General features: G+C 36.8%; 1 protein-coding gene across 2 annotated transcripts in view; it reads right to left on the bottom strand.

The window, feature by feature from the left end:
* The window catches only part of Trps1 (transcriptional repressor GATA binding 1), a 240,671-nt gene that overhangs the window by 178,741 nt on the left and 49,542 nt on the right, over nt 1-12,388 (bottom strand). For both annotated transcript variants that reach the window (XM_026393883.2, XM_026393882.2), the window contains exon 3: nt 2,517-3,646. In XM_026393883.2, coding sequence (XP_026249668.1) covers nt 2,517-3,646 — 1,130 coding nt within the window. The remainder of the gene's footprint in view (nt 1-2,516; nt 3,647-12,388) is intronic.

The raw sequence follows: 12,388 nt of genomic DNA, 5'->3' as shown, positions 1-12,388 counted from the left end.
ACTATTTCCTTTCACATCCCTTGGGCCTCCACTGCTGTTCAGCTTTGAGGAAAGTTTCCTTACACTTCCTCCTCCTGAGTTTCGACTCTCGAAATGGTGAGTCTCCAAATTTAAATATTTCCGAAAGAACTCACCAACAGATTAAACTACTCAGCACCTTAAAGGTTCTTGGGTGAGCAAAATTACATCAGGATTTAAAAATAAGTATAAGGGTAGTTGAATGCCCTCAGGACATGTGCTGTTTAATTTCTTAGCAAATAAAATGCTGAGAGGTTGATTAAATTTGAAATGAGCAGACAACTGTCCTTTGACATGGAACCCTAGTTCCTCAATAGCATCCAAGACCATAATTGTGAAAGATTAAAATGTAGCACCTTGGAGATCTCAGCTCATTCTAACTCCTGTGAAGTAAAATGCTCATGGGAAATTCATTTGCATACAGACATTCACTAAGCATCTATTAGACATGCTGGCAGTGTTAAACTGTGCAGACACGGTGGGAAGCAGGAACAGAATAGTCTCTTCTTCTAGGGCTTACTTTCATCACTGAATATTAACTAAATCCTGACATAATCAACAGTATTTTTATTCACATTTGTTTTTTGGGGGGGAGATTATTTTCTTTATCTAAAGCATATGGAAACTAAGTTTTCTCTGACAATGGTTTTACCTTCCTAGAGAAAAGACACTGGTTCAAATCATATGATAACTAGCTATATTAGTATGGGGGGAGAGGGACTAATATTTTTTAAAAATCATGAGATCTCTTCAAAAATGCCTCCCTTTTCAAAGAAAGAAGGGATTATCTGATTTTTACATCACTTAACAAATATACCTGCAAAATATGCACATACTCACCCATTCTCACACATCCACGCCAGCAAAGCTCAGAAAGAAGCTGATGTCTGCTAGCCCCAGAAATAAATTAGCATGCAGCTAACATCAGAGGAGCCAGAAACACTCATTGCAAGTGTGAACACATATTTGATTGCAGGACTGTGTCTTTCCTAGGGCTGACCTTATAAATTAAACAGTGTAAATCTCAAGTAAGTGTTTTCTGAACATTTTGATTCACTGTGAACATTAGGATGCCCTTCAAATTAACATCTAACATTATTAGTCTATTGTTGGACATGAACTGCTTCATTACTGGTGACTGAAAAGACACCCTCACTGGCACTCATGCACAACTCCGAAAAAGAATGGAAAGGCCTGATTAAAATTTTGGAATGTAAAAATTGAAATGCTAGATTTTTAAGTTAGGATATTGGATCTACATATGGAAAAAGCACTTAAAAATGGTAAATAAAATTCATTACTTTGGTGCCAAGATGCTTAATAACATACTAAGTAAAATCTGAACACCAGGTATCTCCAGAGCTTTGCCAAACTAGTGCCTACTTATAACCAAGACTTAGTTTTAATGCACCTTTCTCAGGAAAGCACTTTCTATCCACATTGAGCTACACTGTTATTATGGTCATTTCAAACATAGGGCTTGTAGTTCATCTTTTATGATACTCATCACTCAAAATGATCTGCAAAGTGCTGTCTTCCCTGCTGAACTGTAAGGTCCATGAGGCCACTGTGCAGTTGACTCCTGTACAGCCAACCAATGTCTGACAGGCACATGCATATTCTAAAAATTAATTAAGGCATGGATACATAAATGAAAAAAATACATGTAACCTGAGCACATCTCTAGAAGATATGAAAAGTTAACCAGGAAAATTGATGCTTATAAAGAGAATAAAGTCAAAGTAAAATACAACACAAATGTACCCTCCTCTACCTATGAACTTGAAATAAATTGAGTTTTACCTGCTCAGAGGAGCAAGTGCACGTCCAAAATCACACATGCTACAAAACACTCACCTTGACAATCAAGATTATTGTCCATTTTTTTCAAAGTGAGAAGAATGTCCAATCTCATTTTAAGGATAAAATGAACCGCACGTTCTCAAATTGATTGTTTCCCAGTTGGAATAAAGAATAAAATATATTCTAATAGAACCTTTCATTTGGGAGCTGTTCCATCAACAATTATAGGATAAGAAGTCATATTAGAAAGGACAAATAAAGAGAGTATGGTCAATAAATAAATTTAGGGGCTGGGGTTGTGGCTCAACAGTAGCACGCTCACCTAGCACATGCAAGGTCCTGGGTTCAATTCTCAGCACCACATAAAAATAAGTAAACAAAATAAAGGTATTGTGTCCAACTACATCTAAAAAATAAATATTCAAGATTTAAAGAAAAAGTAAAATTAGCAGCATTGTATTGTAAGCATCACTGAGAATTTTAAAATATACTCAGTAAATGGTATAAAACAGATATGAAACAGGAGTACAAGTAACCAAATTAAAATCAAAGGGCACGACATCTATAAATGTATTTTGTGAGATTCTATAAATGATCTCTAAAGCGATCATGTCCTGCAACTTCCAAGCCATCAGACTCACTCCCTGGACTCTTGTTGTTATTTTCCTGGTACTTTGCCCCCCTGTATGGATTACCTGTAGTGTCGGGAAATCTCTTCTTCCACCTGGGTAATAAAATCACATTTGGTACATGAGTGTTCTTTGCTTTCCTTGATAGCCTGCTGCCCATCTGATCCTTGCAGATGATTTGCTTCCTGTTTGACATCGGAGGCTTGGGACTCATGCACAGTCTCATAGTGAAAGAGGAGCACATCTACATCAGGGGTAGAGAAGGGACACTGGTGGCACTGGTGTTTGACCCTCGAGCTTCCAGCCGCCCCAGGAGACAGGTGCAACAGCAAGAGTGCACAGTGGGAACAATTACTTTTTCTACAAGCAAACGGATAAGTAATTTCTCCAAGGTGCTTTTCTGGGCTGCAAAGGCCTCGGGGACAGAATGGACAGTGTTTAATGGTACACTTGTGAATGTTATGGAGCTGTTGGTAATGGCGCAAAAGCGGCCCCACTACAATGACATCGGGGCCATGGCTTTTGGAATATCTAAAGTCGCAGAACTGACAATTATAGCTTGTTACCATATTATCCTCTGCTCCCTTGCTGGAGAAGTCCTTCTTTTTAGCTCCACTTGAGCCCTTGTCTGCCTTGGTCATTGGCTCTCCTTCTGCACTTTTGGCTAGATCATTCTGATTAATGACAGAGCCCCTGGAAAGCTTATCATTCAATTCTGGATTAAGGCCGCCTGACTGCACTGCTGCATGCTGCTTGCCATAATGTTCTAGCAGTTTAATGGAACTAGATGACTCACAGCTGAAACTACAAAATTTACACCAGTAGTAACTGGTGGCCTCTGTACCATTTTGTCTCGAGGAATCAAGGGGCTTGATGGGCACTGAGTAGCCAACAGGAGTGTCATCTCCCGCTTTGACTGTTATCTTGTCCTGCCACTTTCCCAAGTCTCCAGAATCACTGGATCGAAGTGTAGGGATGGATTTGTTAGAGTTTTTCTCAGAAGGTTTTGCACCCTCAGAGGAGGGGAGAGAAGCTTTTATTTTGTTCGGGTGCGTCTGAAGAAAATGCTGTTCTAGTTCAGTGGATGAGTTGCCCATATAAGTGAAATTGCAGAATTTACAGCGGAAATACTTGGTGTTTCCTTGGCAATCTGGTGTTTTCCGTCCGATGCCAATGAATGTTCCACCTGAAGTGACCTAAAGTATAGAAAAGATGGATGTTACTTTACACATATCATTAATTCATGAGTTCTCTACAGGCAGGTGGGGGTGGGGACCGCAAAGTAATCTACATTAAAAAAAATAAAATAGTGCTCCTAGTTTCTATGAAATCACTTAAATAATCAGAGCCAAAGAAATTCCCTCTCCATTTCTCAAGCTTCCCTCTGAGGGGTTCATTTTGCTTAATATTTTAGGCCAAAGTAGCAGACGAAAGTAAATAATAAAAGCACCATAACGAATTCAAAAGATTTAATAATATATACCTAGGAAAACTTAGAAAAACATTTTCTACTGAGTATGTTTCACTACTCCCTCCTTCAAATCACAGTCCTGCAGAAGCATCCAAATCACAGGGGGTTTCTTTACACAAAGCTAAGGCTTGCTGTCAAAACCAGAGGCAGTTGCTCAGAGATTACTCAACACAGATGTTCTCCAAGGAAATCTTCTGTTCAGTTTCTACAGCAATGAGGCTGCAGGCAAAGATGAGGTCTATCTGTTTGGTAAAATAGGATTCTAAAATGACCACACAAAATGGCTCATAATGGAAGCTCATGCATGCACAATGAAACTAAACATAAAAGGAAGAGAGTAGGCAGGAAATCATGGTGAAGGAGGATCCATGTAAAGAGCTTCAAATTGTTCTCAACCAAAGACAAATGAAAAGAAGAAAATCTTCCTGGACCTTACTTGATTAATGCTTTGCCTCATAGAAAATGGCTCCCAGAAACTCCTATGAGTGGATCATGGGGATGTTCCAATGCCAAAATAAGATAATTCCCCCATAAAAGTCACTACTACTCTGCTTTCTTTCCCAAAGTTGAAATTGCACAGTACTGGGGCTATGCAGGCCTTCAAAGGGCACTCACAGTTCCTCCCTTCACAGTGTGTACCCTCAACAGGCAGCCTGATTGAGTGCCATCCCTGAGAAGCCAGGATGCATGGTTTAAAATAAAACTTTTGACTGAAATACTCCAAAAAGTGAGATATTTTCCTTTCCAAATATCTGTGGATTTTAATTTTTTTTTTCCAGCAACCAGATGTAATATATAAATCGAGTGGCATAATCATGGTCTGCCTTCTTCAACAGCTGCTCAAAAATGACATGTGTGATCGCTGCTCATATCCAAATTGCTCCCCGAGAAAAGTCTCAAGCATCTCAAAATCAAATAAAGGCACTACTTAAAATGCAAATAATATTCTTTAATGCACTGAGAGACACCTTTGTACCTCTACTGTATGGAACTAAGACTGAAGTCACCATTCACTGCTTAAAGAGAGGCATGATCTTGATCTAGTTACTTAATCTCTCTGGCCAACAGCTTCCTCAATTAGGGCAACCTCTAAATTTATGTTCAGTATTACAGTTCTAGGAAATGTGCATTAACTCATAAACAGCCTGACACTGGTTATACATTAAGATAAGAGTTTATGAAGGTCTCTCACTGCCTTCAATCAAAGGATGATAATGGTTCACTTCAGACCATGTCTATATCTACAGCACAAGCCCACAGATTTCCATTTGTTGATAACAGAGCATTATTTAACCAGAAAGCTAAGAATGAGGCATCCTCTCAGGCAGCAACTTGACAGTCAAGAGTGTAAGAGATGTCAAAGCCAGACACTAGAGGATACAGTCTAGAACATTCTAACCTAGCACTTAAGTGCCCAAAGTAACTAAAACTTGTACTGAAATAAATGCATCATATTTCAAAATTTCTATATGCATTTCTCAATTCACTGGAGGTGAGGAGAACCTGATTTTCAAAAAATCAAAATACTAATATGGGATACTATCACCAGGTACTCTGTTCAGACAGTTACACTTGAATCCAAAGGGGTAACTCATTTTTTTCTTTAACACAGGCAGAGAAAAAGAAAGTGTGCAAAATCTGAGATTAAAGTTTTCTTGTTATAGCTACTATATTGCTTCAGAGTTACTGTGCTTCCCTATAAAATGCTTTAAACGTCTGTTTGTACAACTAAGATTCCCAAGAAATCACCACATATCATCAATATTTCTTTGATTTTGCAATCTTTAAGCCTCATGTGCTCTGACCACAAGTACATTTCTCCTTCAACGGGATGAACAGACTAACTAGAGGGGAAGTGGCAAAGTCATTCAGTGATAAACTCACACACTTGGTATGACTACTATTCTCAGATAAATGAAAATATTAAATTCTACTGTTAGTAAGCTAATGCTCTGTTTATATTCCTTCTGAGACTGCAGGAAGAATGTTATTAATATTTGGAAGGAAGTAAGGGCTCAGTATATATTGGTTAAATGAATAGATGAATTACTTAAGGGAGATGTAAGCACAGGTGGAAATCTCTCACCAAGAATAGTAATTCATGGCACCATTATCACTGACTTGACCTGATTGATGTCTATGGACCCATTCCAGAAAATACAAACTACATCTTTCACCCAAAAGCAAATGAATATAGAGCCACCTGAATGTAAATCAATGTTATATAGAAACATTCAATATAACTAATAAGCATGAAAAAGAACAGATTTTAAATTGTTTCTCACTGACTGAGGACTATGACCACATTTTATTCTATTTTAACCCAAGTTTTAATTTTTTTCCTTCCATGTAGTATTTTCCATGGTTTTCATCTATAATTTATTTACATACATCTTTAAATAGAACTATTTCACTAAAGAAGAGAAAAATATTAAAAGATTGGCTTTTTTTCAAGGTCTTTAACTCAATTTAATTCTATACTCCTTATAATATGTAGCAAAAACCAGTAACAATAATATCTAAAAGAATATGTCAAGGGGAAATATTTTCAAAGCTTCAGAACTCTTAACATGACACTTTAGCACATGTACTTATTTTCAATGCGGGAAAAGACTATTTGTTTGAACTAAACACAAACCTTTCCTCAGATGTGGTTCATTTTCAAGTACTATAATTGATAGCAACAAAGACAATTATGAGGTACTAATTTAAGAGGACTTGAGGTTATGGGCTGATAGTCAAAAAAGTAAAACCTTCAAAATAAAAACCTGTGTAATCCCAGCAACTCAGGAGTCTAAAGCAGGAGGATTGCAAGTTCAAGGCCAACCTCAGCAACTTAGTTAGGCTCTAGTAACTTGGCAAAAACCTGTCTCAAAATAAAAAAATAAAAAATGGCTGGGGATATAGTTCAGTATCAAAATGGCCCTATATTAAATCCCCAAAGTACTAAAAATAAATAATAAAAAGCTAAGTTGTTAAAGAAAAACTCCAAATACTGAACTCTCAAATAACTTGAAGAAATCTGTAACATGATCCTGGCTGAAAATAACTATAATCAGAATTAATCTACTAATACACATAGGAATGTTTTTTCAGGTATAGTACTTCAAAAATTCATTCCAGACTAGAGTGTGCTTTGGTGATATACTTTTGATGGAGAATAAATGTTTAAAAATTTCAATAACAAATCTAATTATATAGCAATCATCTCATTCTTATGCCATTCATGGCTTATTCTGGCAGCCTATTCCTGGCAGCGTCACTATAATAGATCCAGTACACACCTTTCTCATTTAAATTTATAAAAGACAACCAATCAGAGGTCATTTAAAGTGATACATGGAGCACATTTAAAAGAAAAGTGCTGCATATTTTTCGTTATGCACATTTTTATAATTGGCTCCCATGGATTACAGCAAAAAACAGTTTATCCTAAAATGGTTTTCTCATTTTCCTCAGTATACCTCTAGTTACTCTATCATTACCTATTATCAGATATCAGATATCAATGTATCCTAAAGTCAGTCTCAATAATCTGGAAGCCAATTTATGAGAAAAGATTCTGAAAAGAATGCAGCACGAGGTGGATTAGGCTGGGTGCATGGTATATGCCCAACTCTCCTGCCTCCAACTGGCTATCAGAGGCCCAAGCGAAGATCCAGAAGAACTGCATTCTAAAGAACTTTAGAACTGTGTTCTAAAGAGGATCTCGACAGGAAGACAGTCTGATCCTGATGATGTGGAACACACTTCCATAGGAAAGGTTCTGCGCTACACCCTTACTACCTACAAGCACTAGTAATTCAAAACGAAATGACACAGCACAAAAAGCGCCCAGATTAACAGATGATAATGGCAGTGTCTGGATTAGAGACAGAGTGGGTTCATGAAAACAGAAAAAAAAAGCACCTAACCCAACTGACGCAGGGAATACCTGACCCATGAACACATGAGTTGACACCAATCATGGAAAGACATCTCAGGTAAAGGAAATAATATGAATAAAAGCAGAAATGAAAGAGAAATAATTCAAGTTGTTCTTAGGAAATGCTGACTACTGAAACATTGAATATTAAATCTTGCTATGTGATGGTACTCACTAAGTAGTAACACAGATGTGGCTGGCCTGACTATTATCCCTTGCAGAATAAAGAATTTGGAAGAGTAATGTATTACTGAAGGGACTATAATTAATTATACAATTATAATTAGATGATAGGTAGTCTTTTTTTTTCTAAAATAAACCTATACTTCCTATAAAATGCAAGAAGATTGATCCATAGATAGGATTTTTAAAAAGTTAAAAAAGAAAAAAGGATAAAGAAGAAGATAGTAGGAATGAAAAGAGGGACAAAGGAAAGGAAGGAGAGAAAAGGAAGAAGAAAAGAGAATAGAAAGAAAAAAGAAAACCACAGAAATCAGGACTTGATAAACATGAGGAATGACAGTAAGAGAACAAAGGACAGCATCAGAAAGATATCCAGGGCAACTCTAAGACTTCCTGCCTGCCCGAATTTAAAGTGGAAGTATAGAAGAAAGGAGGCAAAAGAAGTTTGGGTAGGTGGTGGGGGGGCGTTGACTGTAGCTCAGTGGAAGAGTGCTCATCTAGCCTGTGTGAGGCACTGGGTTCGATCCTCAGCACCATACAAAAAGAAATAAATAAAATAGAGGCAGTGTCCATCTACAACTAATACGTACACACACACATATATATAAGTTGTCTTGGGCAACTTCACTTTTACCTATGTTGACATTGAGGTGGCAGCGGAATATCAAGGCAAAGCTACCCATCAGCTGGAAAAACAGGTCTTAGAACAAACCATCATTTATTATAGGATTCCCAAATATGTCACTGGACACATGAAAGAATTCAGGTGTTCTTTAATCTAACATCAACAGGTCATCTAAATATGAAAGGAGAAAGGTAGACAGGTGGACTATTTGAAATTCTCAAGCTCCTCACTGATCCCCACATTGATCTCACTTTCAGAACCCAGTGAAATCACACAGCTCCAAGCACAGTGGGGGTGTGCAGCACACTGAAATTAGATACTCTAAAGGCATCCTGGTTTGCTCTCTGCCTCCACACCCATCCCTGCTCTTAACATAGGCAGAGGATAAAACCTTAATTACACAGCCTTGGAGAACATAAATGGGAGCTGGGTGCATCTTCTTGGCACTTAATCTTCATAGAAAAAAAAAAAAAAACCTAAAGTGAGCCTAGTAACTAGAAGAGCAGAAAACAACTCTCAGATCATCTAATAGATCAAAAATACCTAAAACAAAGTCCTCTAAATAAGGGGAATATGAAATAAACTACACATAGGCATAAAAAGCCCCTTAACTGGGGGGCAAAACAATGCATTTTCAATTGAATAAATTAAAATTTTCCCCTTACTCTATCAGAGACTAGTTTTTGTAGTAAAAGTACCAGTGAAAATTAATCTCAGCAATTTTTAAAAGACCAATCAACGCATTTAATTTTCTTTCTGGTGATTTTAATTATAAGCCTGGTAAATTCCAATAAGGTAGTATTATGCTATCCAGATTAGATAACAGATGACCTCAAAGAAATCACAAATGCCCACACATTCCATGTAAATCAGCATATGCTTCAAACAGCTTTCTACCTGCAGCAACCTCGACTCAAATCAGGAAGGCTGTATATCACAGGGGTCCTTAAGACAGGCTCCTGGACTCACGCTCCCTGGTTTATAGCCTATCCACCCTGGTCTACACCTCATCTTCTCTGCTTGTGCAACTCCATGATCTTGGGCATGTTACTTCAATCCCTCCATGCCTTTGTGTTTCTTCTTTTTAAAAAACAAACAGATAGTGTCAACGTCAAGGTTTTTATGAAGATGAATTAATGAAGGCACATAAAGATCTCAGAGCCACATATGCATATAAGGCTCTTAATAAATGTTAGCTATTATCTGATGTAACTCCAAACTGGAAAATATATAGAAGATACGCGATTTCTAATTAGGTAAAGTGAAAAATAAACCAAATATGGATCAAAAGTATCTAAGTGAAAAATAAATTTTACATTTGATTTTCAATTAAACATTTGTCGAATATTCTGAAAATACACTGCATTTGCTTGGAACTCTGGAATCAAGTGATGAAGAATTATATGGTCTAATGATTCTCAGAACTAAACTCCACAAAGGAAATCAGAAAATGAAAGGGAACTACTCTTTGCCTTTTGCTCTCTCTCCAAACTTTCCTGGGGTTGGCGCACCAGTTGTGTATCTGTGTTTCCAACAGCTGCAAGTATGCTGTAATTACAATGACCCGAGAAATAAAAGGCACTAAATAATCTGCTGACTTGATATGGTTAGCAGAACAGGCCATTTGAGAGATAAAACTTTTATTAAGAGTTGAATAATGCTAAATTTGATTGGCTGTACTGATAGCCATGATTTTTTTTCCTTCTAAACATTCTGCCAAGAGAAAAACACTGAAATTCTAGAAAACAATCCATGTTCTTTAACTGATGACAAATAAAGTAAAAATCTAAGAGACCTTCCTATCTATCATACCAACTCTCATTATAAAGCTAAATGGGAGATTTAACTGTGGAGCAGGTAAAGGGATTAGTTAAGATGGTCCACTACTCCTCCCCGGGTGGCTATATTATCCAGCTCAGCCATCGCCACTGATGAAAATAACCTGGTAAATGCCATAACTTTGCTTTGCTTTATGGCCTTGGGGTGAGCATATGTTTTATTTTGCACACTTTATTACTTGTTAAAGAGACACAGTCCTGAAAATAAGCATGGGTTCTATGCCAAACATTCTGCACTCTATAGACAGTCTGAATTGATTAAAGTCTCATTCACCAGTTTTCTAAAGTGCAATTGTCCTCGACTCAAAAAAACAAAGAAACAGAACCTGCTAAGATCTACAACTTCCCTCCTACTCCAGATCAAAGGAAACTCCAAAGCAAAAAATAAATATTTGGAAGGAAAATTCAGGACAAGTCAAAATAAACCACAATGAGATTAATGTTCCCTGATTTTTTTTTTCTTTTTTCAAACCTAACTGTAATCTCCTGTTCAAATGAATGTAGTGTTGTATGTTAAGGATCTGTAAAACTCGTACAGTTAAATATATTAAAAATACAAGGAGAAGGGCCTATCTCTAAAAATCTATTCTTCCTGTTCTTAACATGACATGCTATGCTATGCAACTCTGATTTAAAAAACAAAAATTATAACACAGAAATGTAGTTTTCCTAGTTCAAATACAAGGTAGCCCCTGTAAAGTTAATAAGGCAATTTACTATTAACCTTAAAATTTTGTGAAGGGTCAAAATGAATTTAATGGCTACAGTCCAGTGACTACCTTCTTAGACTCCTGAATAATTCAGAATGCTAGAAAAGGTATACAAACACAGAAAGGCAACATATACACCATGAGCATTTACCAACTTGGGATAGTGTAAACACTTTCCCGTGGGAAGCACAACTTGACAGGCCTCCTACTTTTATAACCTGATCTGAGGGCTAAAAGCTCCCCTGTAAAGATGATGCAAACACCCTAATGCACAGCACATTAAGCCCTAATGAAACAGCATGTCCGTGTTGTTAATGCAGGCCTCCATTCAGGGATGGTTTAAATATAAGCATAATAAAGCAGATTAAAAAGAAAGAGGCTGTAATTACTTTTTTAAGAACTCAATCTCTTGTCCTATTATTCATCTACATGTGAGCCTCAAAGGCTGAATACAGATAGTAAAAATTACATGAAGGGTGTACCAATCGTGCCATATTCATTATTTTTAAAATGTAAGCACAATAATTGATAAACACAGAGGGATCGTGAAAAAAATAGGGAAACAATCATCCTGGTCAAATCAATTACCTCTCAGCTAGCTACTGCATCCTTTCTTGCTTTTGTTGGTAAAGAAATAACACCTTTTTTGATGTCAGGGCTGGGCATGCTATCTCAAGGTGCATGGGGGAGACATTGAATTCCAAAGACCAAGCAAAGAGTCCTGGTTTTACAATGGCTATTCCAGGTGACCTCCTTTATCCTGTGGGATCCTCCTCTACTATGCAGTACAAAGAAATATTGTTGACACTGTTTTTACAAAATTGTATTTGACCTGTTATTCGTGATACAATTTACACAGAGGTGGATTTTATCAGTGACAATTAGATATTATCTAAATTTCAATTATTCTCCAAACATTATAATTATGAATTTATAATTTTAAAATACTAGGATTAATTTAAATTACTTCTTTTTTCCCAATTACATATCTCATATTGACATTCAAGTCGGTTCAAATTATTTAAAACTATCCATGTCAAACCAAAATATAGATCAAAGACACAGAGTTCTTTAAGCCCTTTACTTCTGGCTTCTGTTCTTTTTTTGCCCCCTTGGCCTAAAATGCCATAAATCTATCATTAACTACCAACTGTTCCAATGATATTTTTAAAAAGCGAGTTCAACT

Source organism: Urocitellus parryii, chromosome 7 (genome assembly GCF_045843805.1).
Source record: "Urocitellus parryii isolate mUroPar1 chromosome 7, mUroPar1.hap1, whole genome shotgun sequence".
NCBI lineage: Eukaryota > Metazoa > Chordata > Mammalia > Rodentia > Sciuridae > Urocitellus > Urocitellus parryii.
This window is presented reverse-complemented; position numbering and strand designations above follow the sequence as displayed.